Here is a 15803-nt window from a genome sequence, read left to right as displayed (position 1 = left end):
TGTGTGCTTCCCATAAACACGGTAATGGGATGTCGCGGTCGGAGAGGGATTAGATGCAGCAGTTGCCAGCGGTTGTTTTCAAATGTTTTTTTAGACCTCCACAACCGCTGCGTGCCGTGCATGTGTTTTAGAGCTGGTTAGAGCTTTCGAAAGAAACAAGTATATTGTATTTGTAACAAGTTTCCTTTTTCATGACCGTCAGCATTTTACGTAGTCCCGTAAATGCCATTCATCGACGTCGTACAATTAGCGTTAACCTTGTTTTATTTTGAAAAGTAGTCAGTGCTCCAACTCGATCTACAGCCGCCACAATTTTCAAATTGAATTCAAATTTTTAGATCTCAACGCTTAAGCTGTCTGTCTGTACTCGCAGCTTCGTCATTCACAGTCATTCAATGAAAAGCCGCTCGCACCGTGGCTTCTCATAAAAGACGGCGACACCGCGCAGTTCACCATTATGCCGCTGTTGCATTGGCGCACAATCGCGGCACGTATCGTCTCTCCGTGCACGCAGACACACTAATTCAAGTACTTTCTACGTAATAGCACGCACTCACGGCTCCGCGCACAAAACACTGCTGTGTGCGAACTCCCCACGACGGCTTGGACGACAGCGATCTCCAATACTTCCGCGACGCACGGACGACCGTAAACATGGCGCGGCTGCCCGGCGATGCTGTCGCCGCCTCGCGGATCAAAGTTCAGTGCATACCCCCTATACTCCGGCAGTGCGGCACAAACGAAATCAGCGCAGTTTCCAGCGAACTCCAGCGACAACCAGCGCGTGTACAGCGCACACCAGTGCGCCCCAGCGTCATAGCAGTGAAACCATCGTCTCTTCCAGTGTAACCCAGCTATTATCCAGCGATCTCACCAGTGTCGCAGTGACTCCCAACGTGCGCCAGCGTCCCCAGTGCCATCCAGTGTCAAAAAACGCGCTGGTTTCACACTGGAAGGCACTGGTTTTGCAATTGGGCACTTGAATGACATTACACACTGCTTCTGGTTAAATCTGTCTGGTCACATTGTGCGACGCTGAACTGGCGCTGTTTGCATGCGTCTCATGTGGCTGGGTGACCTCTCCGACGCCGTTGATGCAACGACGCCGAGAAACGCTACGGCAGGAGACGCCGGTAAAAACGCTGAATGTGGGCAGGGCTTTATGCCTTCGAACCTTCCTATATAGACCTACACCACCGCGCAACGTCACGAAGATGCGGTGGCGCTGTCGTCGGGCGTGACTTTCGCACGGTAGGCACTCCGCCGCCGAGCCTACCTCAGTAGCCGCTGGGTTTCGCGGGTGCGGTGGCAACGAAGCAAACGCAGTATGCCGACGAGCTGCGACGAGAGACGCAATAGGCTGAAATTTTCATAGGGTTTCCATTGAAAACCATCGCAAGCAATGGGCCGCCGCAGTGAAAGGCGGAAGTTCGATTTTCATACCAGTTCATCGATTTATGCGCCAAACATTTCGTAAGAGTTAAGCTTCAGTGTTGTTTTGCTTCAGCCAACGAGCGAGCATAGGATCGTTAATAGCCCCAATTTCTTAACGCACTGTGGGAAAGCTAGATTAGGATTAGCCTTGAATGTAGGCCGAGCGAGCGAGAGAGCAGAGCCTGGCACACGCTCACATACGCAGGTTCACGGTTACAGGCGGTCACAGCTGCGTTAATTGCAGTGTGGATGAAATGTGCAGAGTCAGTCATTCGCGCAAGCGAGAACAAAGGCGCCAATTCGGCGATGCTTTGCCCATAGGAGCAGGAGAGATGGTATAATCTGGCGTCAAGCTTGTCGTCCCAACCACCACCCAAACGATTTCCAACCAAGTTCTGGCGAAATGGAGCCTCGGATCGGACGCCACACGAACGACCAATTCCTCGGATATCGTTGTACGATGACCGGAGCGATCGGACGGCCACGGCCAACAGCGCAGATTGCGCGGGCCTACACGGCCGGCATCACCGTAGGGCCGGTACCTCGCCGGTTCCATCATCCAGCCGAGGCGATCGCTTCAATCGCCGCTCAAGGCGACATAGAAATCGGCTTATTTGTTTTTCACGTGAAATAGTACTTAATGTAACAAAATTGTGTCGAATGTGCGCCTGAAAAAGAAGCGGCCAATAGTAAACAAGTGACGCGATCGCGAGGAACGATCCGACGGAAAACAAACACCGACCGTGCCAGCGAGGCGGCTCGGCTGGCTTGCAAATGGTACGTTTGGTTTCATATTCGCACCGACGACACAGAGAAAACCAATATATTTAAGCCCACGTTAACTGTGTTGTCAAAAAAGTAGCGGTTTCGCCCGAAAGGTGAAGCATCGATTGCGATAGCAAATTAGTAGACAGCTATACGAAGAACATTAGATATGTCGGCCGTATAAACTTGGAAACATTCGCTTACTAGCTAAATTAACAAGCGCGGTGTCCCGCGCGCACAGGTAAACATGAACACATCTCGCTCGATAACTGCGGACACTCGCTGTCAAAACGCTGCAGTCTAGGAAGCGGGGCGGCAGCAGTGAGCGAATGCTGTCTCGCTTCAACGCGGGCTAAACGTCGAAAGCAGAGCGCATACGAAACTGGGCGTACTTCGTGTCAAGATAAGCGATGAATGCGTAGCGCTGCGCGAAGGAACTCCCGTCCTATGTTCGTTCACTCTCCATAACACAGGGCGCTACAGGTGGCAAAATAAGCAGGTACTTATGGCATGGTGCTGCGCTGTCTTAGACGTGTTTGCGAGCATTGCGAGTGCTTCACGGATTGTGTGAGGTTTCGCATACATTGCTATATTGTGACTGTGCGTTGGCCATACTACTTCATTAAAACTTTTGTTTGTTCGTGTATACTTGGTGCATAATTCTATGCGAATAAAGCAAGTTCTGAAAACTTTCTGGCACTCATTTATTACCATCCTATTCCCTCACGTTCTCAGGAAACGTACAGAGGCAATAGCCATCTGCCTAATTGTGTTCATCTTAAGACGCAGGCCACTCATGTAGCTTAATAGCTTGCTGCCGCGTCATCTGAGGCGAGTTGCAAGTTCAGAAAAAAGAAAAAAAAAATGCTCGCGCAGCGGTCGAAATGCCAGACCCTATAAAATGAAACATTCACGCCAAGTAGCATAATATCAACGTTGTACTTTTTTTCTTTACCGTACACATGGCAACGGCTGCCGCCATTTTCTAGACACGTGGGTCCAGTTTACATGTACCTTGCTGCCACTATCGGCAGTGCCGATTCGACACAGATAGGCTGCTGCCAGTGAAGCAGACGAGCGCTATATCCGTAGCCTGTTTGATCGCGGGTTCGCAAAGCTACGAGAGCCAATGAAAGCGCTCTCGGCGTCTGCTTAGCAGCTGCTTGAGAACGTGTCGTGACAAGAGGATTGATCAATTCCATGTAAAGATTAGGCACTTTTCATAAAGCCAGAGGGGAACTCAGCACCATCGCCCAACACAGCTTACTGTTGGATCAATGTATCGTGCCCAGGACGTCCAGTTGAGGTCGCCACATCTGAAATGATCGCATCGTGATGGAATATTGCCGAATGAACGTACGTGATGTAGCTGAGATTGTAGGCATCGGCCCGGTGCACAAAAAACCAGAAATAAACTGTACGATGGATGTCGTGATTGCAGACCACCGACCAAACGATTTCAGAACAGTCTGTCCCTTCTCAAGTGCTATCGATGCGAGACTGCGGAGGAGAATTAACATCCGTGTCGAAAAAGCAGTGGTCAAAATCCGAAGGCGCGAACACTTGTCGGCCGGGATGCACAACGAATCCTCCTCGTTCACAAATAGGGCCAGAATTGCGCAACACTTTTCAACAGCTTGTATGATGGCTGGCTCGCTAAAAATCAGCAAGAGTTATAGGCTAGGGGACGCTAACCGCAGCCAAGCGTTGTGGGAGGCTACCGCCGGCCCTACAAAAGAAAACGAGCACAAAAGAGCGCGAAGGGCCCACAATGGAGTTTGCGCCCCCCAACGTTTTGGTGCGGATTGCGTACCCTAATCTGAAACTTTCTAATTTCTCTGCAAACACGATTGCTGCCCTTGGCTCGGGATCAGATACGGGGGACATGAAAGGTGCGCTTTTAGGACAAGAACAGAGCCAGGCAATACAAACGCGAACGCTGATTGCAAACGGGAACGCTATGTGCAACCAAACCCCCCCCCCCCCCCGCCCCGCCCCCTTTTTTTTCGTAAAAGAATTGCGCTCGTTCTACGATTTTATTAATGTTGCATCATGTTTTATGAAAAATAAATTGTGAAAAAAAGTTTTAAGGTTTTCATGGACGGGGGGTGACGCGAGATTTCAGAACAAAGCATGCAAAAGGGAATTTTGTAGTACTTGCGCCGCCTTATTGAGTCAATGCAAGACGCCGTATACTAGTGGGGTGCTTGCTTTTGAGCAAGTTTATTCATGATGATGATATATGTTGTTTTGTGGCGCAAGGGCCAGCTATGGCCAAAGAGCGCCAAGACGTGGTGTACTGAGTGAGCAATGGTATGATCAGTGACAGTGGATAGGTGTAGGGTGGCTGTAAAGGGGCCTAAAATCCTGCGCACTAAAGGTGCGTAAAAGACAAAATACTAAGATCATGACAATGACGTGATAGAGGCGCAATGAACATAATATAGTATAAAAAAGTTGCAAGGGATACAAGGCACTACTGCCTCACAGGGACCCTTAGAAGCAAGGGCCTGGAGGAGAGTGCATTTCAAATATGCTGTCGCAGCGGCGTCCTCTGAAAGAGGATGCCACTACGAATCTCTCGGGCGAAAAACTTGCAAAATGTCGAGGTCGTTTAAAAAGGCTAAAACTGAATCGTGCGGAAATATCGGGTCATTATGTAAAAACATAGCTGGGTGAAGGGGTATATTCTCTTTATAGGCTTGAACAAAGTGCTTTTTTCTTTCAGGTTCTATTAATGGACACTGTACTAGGATGTGAAGTACAGTAAGTGCTTCCCCGCATCTAGTACAGGTTGGTGGTTCGCCTCCAGACAGCAGGTAATTATGCGTGCTGTAAGTGTGTCCTATTCTGAGCCTACAGAATAGGACATCATTTCTTCTAGATTTCGTGGTTGATGGCCAGTTTCCTAAATGGGGCTTAATTAAATGGAGCTTGTTATGAGTCTGGCCGTCCCACAAACTCTGCCAATGGACCCGAAGTCTCTTGCGTAGATATGGCTTCATATCATGAACAGTGACGGGCATAGATGTGTTGCCAGCTTTTGCCTCGATGGATGTGGCAAGCTGGTCTGCCAGTACATTTCCCTCGATGTCTCGGTGTCCTGGCACCCAGCACACCACAACATGCTGCCCAGACGCATAAATACTACATATTAATGAATAAAGCGATACTATTACAGGATTTTTGTGCCTCTTAAGAGATTTTAAGGCTTTTACTACGCTCAGCGAGTCTGTATAGATGATTGCTTTTGGTATTTTCGATTCTTTGATATGTTTAAGAGCCGACAGTATTGCATAAGCCTCTGCTGTGAAAATGCTCGTTAGGGGGTGCAGGGCGTCGGCATCTGAAAATGATGGACCAACCGCTGCATAAGAGACGCCAGCATGAGACTTTGATGCATCGGTGTAGAATTCCGGACAGGAGTATTTATGCTGCAGTTCGAGGAAATGCATTCGAATGTGTGCAACCGGGGCGTGCTTCGTAACATGTAAAAATGACAAATCACAGTCGACAATCTGCCACTGCCACGGTGAGACCTGTATAGTGGGTGTCATTAGACGATGTTCAAAGAGTGGGACATCCATTTCCTCAGCCAGACTTCTCACACGCAACGAGAAGGGCTTTCTTACTGCAGGTCGGTTATGAAAGAGGTGGGAGCTGGACAAATCATTTACGGTGGAATATGAGGGATGTTCACTGTTTGCATTCACCAAGTTTATTCAGTATAGCTCACGAAGCAGGCGAAATCGTAAACAGCAAAGTCGCTGAAAAAAGTCAGCGCGATCTAAAGACGATGCGTTGCTTGTCTCAAGTTAAATCGATCAAGGAGGTGCGTACTCAGGGCGGCGAAGTTGTTTAAAATGCGTGCCATACTCCGTCAAGCATGGCACCAAATTAGTTTGGTGCTTAAAGCCAAATGGGGAATCCAATGGCCTCACAGTGCACCAGTTGCCTAGGTTGCAAGAAATACTGGAGCGCTTGCTCAGTTCCAGTGTTTTGAAAGCTTGAGGGAGTACTCGCGATCGGACGTGTGAGTAGGCGTCGAGAAGCGAAAAATCGCACGGCGTTTCGATCATCGTTACGCTGCATAATAAGAGACAGACACCGCTGAACAAATAATGGAAAACGCACTCGAAAGTTGAGAATCCCGGACATCTCTCTCTGACGTTTCGAATAAGGATTTGCAGGGAAACATATTTAGACATCGGCCTCGCACTGAAAGCTGCCAATGCTGCAACAGCTCAGTCATTTGAAAAGGAACATGCAGTGAACACGCTTTGTTTTGGGCGGCAGAGACGTTCTTGGCCGTCAGTACCTCGCGCTAGTCGTTTATTGCGAAAGGCCCTTATGTAAGCCGGCCACGTGGTATGTGACACACCGTCAGTTCGCTCCTCGACGAGGCATCTCCTGTGTGTGGTGAATGCGCCGGTTAAAATTGGGGACCTTAATGAGGTGCGACGTGACGCTAACGCATTTAAATCACCATCGAAGTCTGTTACCGTTATTGGCCGACATGAAGCGCAACTTTCACCGCACTGAGGTCGTTCTGGCAAGGCCCAGCAACATATTGCTTGCCGTAAGGCCTTTTTCCCAAACGATACAGACGTGACTAAATGAATTTTGCGGGCTATTGTATAGAGCAACTCAACCTATTCTGCTTAATTGCGTAATTGGTCAAGAGTATTTAAACAACTTCGAAAACAATAAATCTAGGGCAAAACTTTAATGAGAAAGTTTTAGAGCATTCTAAGAAACATCCGATTCAGCAGCTTCTAAATTCCTCCAAAAGTAACGACGCGATATCACAGTGCTCTTAAACGTGCGACATGTGAACCAGCGGCGCATTTCGACTGGTATGCGACGCAGGCTTTGGCTGCGCGAATTACACCAGTGATGTGCCTGCCTTGCGATAAGCAGATCAGGCACCACACTAGGCAAAATGCGCTGTGAGGAGATGGTTTGCACTGACGTCATCTGAAGGCTCATTCCCACTAGGCCGACACGACACCGATTTGGTCTGCCGACTGTTGGCGACAGCGTTTTCCGTCCCGTAAATTGTTGTCGCCAACAGTTGGCACACCAAAATCGGCGTCGTGTCGGCATAGTGCGAATGAGCCTTTACAGCGTCGAGAAGCTGCGTAAACAAGAAACGTGACATCAGGACAGGGGCATCTTGTACCGAGCGACAAATCCATGACGGCGATATACCGGTCAACGTCAAATAGCACAACGACGTGATATGAAGTCATCGTGGCCGCCATGTTTGGGTACTGGCACAGTGACGCGCTGCGTCCTTGGCATCACATGCAAATCTCTATAGGACAGCGACGGCATTGGCCACTCCTCACAGGGCAAGACAATTTATTGCGCAAGCGGCCGAGAAAGTCAGCAACAAGTGATCATAGCTGTAACATATGAAAAACAAGTCCACTTGTCAATCAAAGATGGCATTCATTCCTAGACAAACACTTCACCCATAAACTCCAACCCTCGTCAATTTTAATTTCTAAAATTTCGCCCTACTACTACAGTTTTTCTAAAATATGTGAACGTTTGTTTGCCTAGCGTAATGTGAATTTCATGATAAAGGGGTGTACAAGAAGAAATTGTCAAAATTTTGCCCTGTTTCAGCTGTAAAGTGCACATTGCTGCGGCGTCACACCAATGACAGTGCATTGACAGCAGGACATTTAGAGGTTGGGTCGTTCCTCCACCCAGTGTCCTTGATCTGCACGGCAATTACACGCACAGCTTTCACTGCATCATCGAGCGGTTTTTTCCGACGAATTTGCCAACTACGCACTCGACGCTTACACTCGTGCTGCATGCGAACGTTTCTTCAAAGTTTACCTCACGGCAGCAGATGATCCTTTTAAAGACACGTTATTAAAGCCTGTCTTCAACCGCACAACAAAGTGCCAGCAGTATGCCCAGACCCTTCCTCGGCCTACGGTTGCTCAGCATGTGCGACAGCAGAACTCGCTAATCAAAAACTTGGCGGTAATAAAAGCGTGTGTTTATTGGATGCACCAAGGAAAGCGGGATAACTACAGCTTCCGGTCCTCGTTACTCGACACGTTCACTCCGCATGCTTCACTATTTCCTTGAGTGCGAACACGTGCGAATGGAATTGAAATGCCTCTTCGCGTGGCCGACGGGAGCCGAAAGTCTGCCTCAGTCAGTCCAAGTTGAGCTGTTCAAAGAGCGCTGTACACAATTTACGAATAAGTCCACATGATGGCCAAGTCTTGGACAGAACTTGCGGGAAAAGAGTTTTCCGGGACTATCGACGTACAACAATTTCTAACCCGGTCAGACATGACTCATCACTGAGCCGGTGGCTAGACCCCATGGACGCCGGGGGCGATAACGTGATTGATGAGGTTTAACGTCGCTAAACTGCAAAGGAGAGATCGGAATGCGGCCGCAGCAGGGAATCGAGCACGCGACCTCACAACTGACTGGCGTGCAGAGCGACGTCGTTTTGTTCCATTACGCCTAGCACGACAGGCACAGAAATAACGTGCTAATGACCCGCCTTGCTGCGCCCAGAAAGGAAAAGTCTGTTTTCCGGCCCTGCGATCGGCAGAAGGCACATTCCGTCAACATAGCGACTATTTGAATAATACAACACTACGCGCATTGTTTGTTGTTGATACGCAGAGGGTCCAACAACCGTGCCTCGAGCATACAGCGTTAGCGGTATGCGCGAAATGACCGGCGTTTATGTGGTAGCGCCAAGTAGGAACGACGATCTTGCGGACCTTCGCAGCCTGGAAGACGCACTGCAAATAGAACACACAAAAGCGCGCCTACTTGGTCGCGTGAAGTGCCCTGCGCGAGCACTGAGAATGTTGACACCTCTGGGAGCGCGTGTTCGGCTCGTAGCGGAGCTCGAATGATCCGCACAGGATCGCTCGAGGTCCGCTCAAGGCGCGGGGGGAGCACGTGGGTGCTGCTCGTCATACCTGGAGCAGAGGCACGATGTCCGGAGGCGAGGCCGGCGGCGGCAGCGCGCAGCTGCCGATGCCGCAGGCCGAGCGAAGCGCCGCCGACGTGGCCAAGCCCAGTGGCACGGCACAGCCGCTTACGTTCACGAACATGGCGCGGACTGGCACAGCGCGCGCCGCGAGGGGGGGGACGCCAGTGCGGGCCCGACGCGCGCGCGCTCCGGCGGCCGGACGCCCGCCAATGAGCGCGGCGGGGGCGGGCGCCGCACATCGACCGGCACGTGCAGCAGCGTCCAGTAGCGGACGCACTGCGTCGCTACTGCCAGAGCGATTCATCCCGCGTATAACCGGTATTAAGGCAAATATTACCGTCGCAGAGGGGGTATCTGATGCGCCGAAGGAATGAGCCGCTACTTATGAATCGGCTTTGTGTTTCGCAGGCAGATCGCGCATTCATTCTGCACTTTGCTCAGGCATTGGTCGAATGACCGACGCAATACTCATCTACGATGAATATCCAAATGTGCGATTAGCCGAAACGCGTGCCCTGCAGCCCTCTCTCGCGCATATTCCCTCTGGGCACGCTGAGCATTCTGGCGACGCCCAGAGTTGGCGTCAAAGAGCGGCACATATCCACCCACATTAGTAGACTCCCGGGATCGGCCTATATTTTCGGGACAGGTTGCATAGCTGGAAAGAAAACTTCGAGTATGCTACTCGCGTTAATTTTTTATTTTCTTTTTTCAAAATTGACTCGCCTTCCTTCCTTCCTTTGCCTTGTGAATTACCGATTATTCAATATCGTTCTGCAAAAAGTATACGCTGCCAAATCTGACGGAAAGTAATTTTACGCTAGTGAACGCTTATTGACAAGTCCGGTTAACCAAACGTAGGTGCGTGCGAAACTTAACCAAACGTAGGTGCGTGCGAAACTTACGAATGACGAATCGAACATTGCCCTATTCAATCCGGTCCTGGAACCAAATATTCAGTACTCGAAAACGTGACTGTTTTTCGAATAGTTGACATTGTCATCTTTGCACGATCTTTCTGGGGTTTTACGTGCCAAAACCAGTTCTGATTATGAGGCACGCCGTAGTAGAGGGCTCCGGATTAATTTTGACCACCTGGGGTTCTTTAACGTGCACTACAACGCAAGCACACGGGCGTTTTTGCATTTCGCCTCCATCGAAATGCGGCCGCCGCGGCCGGGATTCGATCCCGCGATCTCGTGCTCAGCAGCGCAACGCCTTAGCTGACTGAGCCACCCAGGCGGGTATCTTTTCCAATTTTAGTATATGTACTTTGGAAGTACCTTTGCACGATCGAACACGAAACTGAAGAAACAACTTCACCACAGTGGATATAAGGACCGGAAGTTGAGTAGTCCGTCGCTCAAGCAGCCGCTTTTCCAGCATTACATCGGGAATAGTTTGTTTACTGATGTTCAAATCTGAATACGATAGATTGCAAATTCATTTAATAGTACAGTGGCACCACGAACTTTAACTAGACTAGGAGCGCTTCCTTTGCTGTGCCATGGGTGAATTGAACGCGCATATTCGTTTTATTCTAGAAGGTTATTCGTTTATAACGCTTCATTCGAGCTTTTGATAACGCGTACTTCATAATCGCCTGCATAATGACAGAAACTTGCTACTGTAGCAAATACTGGGATGTAAACATTGCTTGATATTCATTGTGAAAATCGCAGTTCTGTGTTCGATTCGCTTTTGGCACTATTCGATTCGGTCTCAAAATTACAATCTGCACACCCGTAACCAAATGAGAGATTTTGCTTGCAGCGTATTCCGAAAGATGACCTGATGAGCGCGTGATAAGTAGTCTCTCGGTACTAATACTGCACAGAACTTGATCAGAGCTTTTTTTAGAATAGGGGCCCCTAAAGTTTGGGGCCCCAAAGAGCTTCGCGGGTGTTAGCGTTGGGGCATGCAGAAGTGAAGAGTTGTACAATAGGGCTTTGCGTTTGCGGACAGCGTCTTGCGCTTGCAGCGCCATTGCGGCGTCAAATAAAAGCTGTTATAAATATCAAAATAAAATATACCACATTATGATAACAAGAGTAATTTAGACTTTCGTGTTTAATTACAACTTAGAAATTCTTCTGTTAGCAGCAAGCAACTTGTTTCTGCTTAGTTTTGAGTAACCAACTTTACGTACCTTCAGCAGCCAATTTAATCTGTGTTAGGCCTACGAGCCATGAAATCGACAATCGAAATCAGCGGCGTCCAATGAACACACGTTAGTTAAAGAAAAGCGATAACCACAGTCACTTCTCCTAGCTTACGAACTTCACTCGTTACCCCGAATCGAGCCCAGTTTGGTGCTATAGGTTAGAGCCGTCGCTTCGATGGGCGCCGCCATGTTTGTTGACGCAAAGCTTTGGGACTCCCGCTAAATCGGTGAAATAGCGTGCCCGACGCAAAACCCAGAGTTTGCGTCTCGCGCATGCGCAGTGGCTTCGACGCTATTTCTTTGGGGCCCCTATTCTAAAACTCTTTTACCGCGCTTCCAGACACAACCGGTATCGGTTAGGCTTAACTACAATACAGTCGATCTTCTGTCTATATTTCACGGGCGCCATTGCGATGACCCCGCCGACTTGAATTAAACCACCGCTTTTCGTCACTCAAGCCAGTGCACAAGCAATGCAGTGTTCGCCCCAGGCGAGGGTGAAATGCTATATGGGATACTAGGTACTAAATGTGAACTGGACCTTCCATAGAAGCCCCCCAATGTATACAAAAGGCAGCGTGTTGCAACCATCGCCATCCGCGTGTCGGGACTTCTGGGAAAAAAGAAAAAAATTATGACGTCACAGCCGAAGTGGAAGCGACGCCGCAATCTGTCACTGCTTGGCGGAATTGTTCAAATTCCTTTAAGGTCCAGAAGTTTTTACCGCTACGCAAGCAATTATTTTTCTTCACCGAGCTCGCCTCGGTGTGTCTTTAGGAGAGGCTTTCTTAGGATGCACATACGAGGGCGAATCAGAAGGTCCTTGCCCCTATTGTTTATTAGTCAAAATACGGCACATGCAGGCAATCACAAATATACGAACTATTCTACGTACCTTGCACTATTTTTCCACATAGTCCCCAAACCGGTTGAGACCGCAGCAGTAAATGCGATCGCAGCACTAAATTTGAGATGCCCCTGTGGTAGAATTCGTCCGGCTGACTGTGAAAACACCGTCGGACTGCTGTCTTGGCACACGGCCTTATACGAACTCGCAACACCACCACCTCACACTTCTCAAAGCGAAACACCTTTACCCATCATACTTGGGCTGCTTTTCCCTGTGAATTTGGATGGGCATTCGTCCCTTGCTCCAAAGAAAACGAATCGCACTTCGCTGCTCGTACGCCGTGGGCGTGTGAGACAAGCGCCATATTTGACAACTGACAGCAGCACCGTGCCGCGGAGCTACCGGCAGATAAGGCCGGTCCGGTCCAAGAATGGTCCGCCGCTGGGAATGGATATGTTGACTTCGCATTTGCAGCTGTATTTTGGCTTTTTTTAAAAAAAAGGGGGGGGGGGCGCAAATACTTTCTGTTTCGCCCTCGTAATTAGGCTGGTAATGACGGCCATACCGTACGTTTCTTAAGAAGGTGAGGGAATAGGATGGGAACGAATGACAGGGCCATTCTAAAGCTATTTTGTTTGCCTAAAGCTGTACGCTCAATGTACATGAGCGGGTCAAAGAATTAAGCTTCATGGATGAAAAGTAGTATTCCCAACACAGTCCCAGTATAGCGATATATGCGAAAGCTATTTACAGAATTTACGAACACCTTGTTTTCATATCTAAAAGTTATCAGACAAAACACCGCGTTTCACGACATCATTTAAAAGGCTTTTAAAAACACACCAATTGCGTAGCCTAAAGCGCGCTAAGAGCCTGTGTTACGGAGAGTGAACACAGCGCGACATTTCTTTGCGTAGCGCCCCGCTTTCACGGTCACGGCGGGACATTGGATGCAGCGGCGTGAATACGCACGATAACGAACAGTCAGACCTTCCCATGCCAATAAATGCGATGGGCTAGCTCAGGTGAAATTTGAAGCGCACACGCCACGCCTTAAACGAAAAAAGGGCCAAGTGGGCAACACCCCTCCGCACGGCTAATTCTCGTGCAAGAAGCCCTGACCTGTAGGGATCACCAAGCACAACTGATTCATCGTGAAAAGAAGTTTCGGACGCCAAATTATGTCAAACTGAATGGTTCATTTATTTGCCAGTAATCTGATTAATCATTTTCGAACAATTTAGTGGCCTAAACAAGTAATTATACGCTCTCGCGACCGAAGCCTCCAAAGCAACCTTGCATTGCATTACAACCCCCGGTTCGTTGCGTCCGGAAGTTTCTCGCGTCTCACGTGAAAGGAGCGGTGCCAGTTCTGTTTGTCGAAGCTCACCAAGCTCCGTTCGCGCTGGATTCTCGATTCCCGCGTGTGAACTGAAAATATGCGAATCAGGTTGCACATGCACGTCCCGTGAAAACAGACGTGACGGGCATGATGGGTGTCAGGAGTTAATGCGTTCCGTGCGCTCTTTTCTGGCGTTCGCCACCGCGGCGTTGCCCGTGTTCTCTCTCGAGGGAGCCTCTTTGGGTGGTGACATAGCCAATGTTGGCTTAAGAAGCAGCGGTGCCTTCGTACCATATTGGCTAAAGTTAATTTTATTACAATGTGCACAAGGAAACACCCCCCACCTCCGGCGCCTTCAATACATGCATTAACATTTATTCTTTATGTGTACACATACAATTTATTTCCAACATCGCACGCCAGGCCGGCCACCAACGTTGATGACATCGCCCTAAAGTACTCGGAGTTTCTGCAACACTCAGCAGAACGCACCCTTCACCACCCAAGAACCTGAGCAAAGAGGAAGGAGTAATCCTCCGCCACCTACAGACAAATACATATGTACCCGGAATAATCGTGCAAAGACTCTACCCTACGCAGTACTGGTACACATGCCTAGGATTGAGACTGCATAAAGTCATTTTGGAGCAATTTTTAGAGCAAGTAAAATTGCGTTTTGGAGCAGACAAAAATGCATTTTGGAGCAATTTGGAGCAGGCCAATCTGAATTTTGGTGGAATAATGGAATATGGCAGCGCACTTTGAAACTACGACCAAACACAATAAACCAACACGAACGCTGAAGCTGAATTTGATATAGTGCCTATGGATTTTTAATTAGTGGTAGCAATCACAAAAAAAGAAAGAAAATGCATTCTGCAATAGTGAGTCCGAAATTTCGAAAAGTAGCACAATACGTTTTTTAATATATATTTTACTTTAATGTCTCGACGGTGTGGGTGAAGTGCCTGGAAACGCGTTTCACCAACAGTCCAGACCATACCGAGAAGCTTGAGTTATCAACGATTGCGGTTTATTGAAAGCCATTTCTACATAATAGACCAGAGCGATTCCAAAGCACCTAATGCTTAACTTTCTGGTATAACGAAAAACTATTCCAATCTGTTTTATAGCGATAGACACTCCAGGCGCAGTTCTGCCGTCGACGTGACGTTCCGTATAAAGTCCAGGGACGACAACATCGTCGCCGCGTGCCGTATGCGGCATGTGCGAGTGAAAGCGTGCGAGGGTGAGCCGACGATGGCGGCTCAATTTCGCGCACGCAAAGGAGCAAAGCGGGGAGGAAGCGCGCCGTCTTCCGCCGCGCTTTCGGGGGGAGGGAGAGGCGTTCTACTCCGGCGGCTTCTGCCTATCGCGCGGCCCCGCGGAGCCCTTCTGCGATGGGGTAAAATTTCGCAGAGTGCTGATAGCTTCGTGGGCGCTGTTTTCTCGCGTTGAAGCGAGAGGTGAGACGAAGGTCAATTCGCTCACAGCTGCCACCGCGCTTTCTCACTCCAGCGTTCTGACAGCGAGTTTCCGCGGTCATCGAGTGAGATGTGTTTATCTTTGCTTGTGCGCGCGGGACACCATGCTTGTTAATTTAGTTAATAGGCGAATGTTTACATGCTTATACGGCCAATAAAACTAGTATCCTTACTTCGTATAACTGTCTACTAATTTGCTGTCGCAATCGATGCTTCGCCTTTCGGGCGAAACCGACTGTTTTTTTTTTTAATTTCAAGTCCGCCATTAGCTCCTCGAGATAGGTCAAAATTGTTCAGGCCTCGCCCATAGGGGCATAAAGCTGATGGAATAGTCTTACATTATAGACCTACACCTTGTTTGTAAACAGCGGTAGGCACCGTCGATACATTTTAGGCCCTATAGCGACGTCGCGTAGGGCCCACGTGCGCCGCCACCGCTTGCACGCGCGGATGGCGCATTTTTTTTTAATGGGGCGGGGAGCTAAAATCACGATTTAATTATGAAGCACACAGTCACCCAGTGCATGTTCTTGCATTTCGCCCCCATCGGGATACGGCCGAACGAGACGCTAGGCCTAGCTCGCGGACCGCCGCAGTGACGGCCGACAGCGCTTGCGACCTGGCCTGCTGCTCATTTATAGTGCGCTTATTTTTGACAACACTATTAACGTGGGCTTAAATGAATTGGTTTCCTCGGTGTCGTTGGTGCGAATAGCAAACGAAACGTAGTACTTGCAAGCGAGCCGAGCCATCTCACTGAGACCGCTGGTGCTTGGTTT

The 15803-nt window shown here is 49.1% G+C and overlaps 1 protein-coding gene across 6 annotated transcripts in view; it reads right to left on the bottom strand.

Annotated features, from left to right (window-relative positions):
- LOC119456614 (cytotoxic granule associated RNA binding protein TIA1-like) overlaps window positions 1-15803 on the bottom strand; it is a 139352-nt gene that overhangs the window by 98626 nt on the left and 24923 nt on the right. For 4 of the 6 annotated variants that reach the window (XM_049664905.1, XM_049664908.1, XM_049664918.1 and 1 more), the window contains exon 1: window positions 9171-9320. The exons of the other annotated variants lie outside the window; for them this stretch is intronic. In XM_049664905.1, the coding sequence (XP_049520862.1) occupies window positions 9171-9305 (135 nt within the window). In that variant the 5' untranslated portion in view covers window positions 9306-9320. Of the gene's footprint in view, window positions 1-9170; window positions 9321-15803 lie in introns of those variants that run through there. 6 annotated transcript variants of the gene reach the window in all.

The sequence above is a fragment of the Dermacentor silvarum genome, chromosome 1, assembly GCF_013339745.2.
Source record: "Dermacentor silvarum isolate Dsil-2018 chromosome 1, BIME_Dsil_1.4, whole genome shotgun sequence".
NCBI lineage: Eukaryota > Metazoa > Arthropoda > Arachnida > Ixodida > Ixodidae > Dermacentor > Dermacentor silvarum.
The sequence above is the reverse complement of the archived record's forward strand: the minus strand, read 5'-3'. Positions and strand labels throughout refer to the sequence as shown.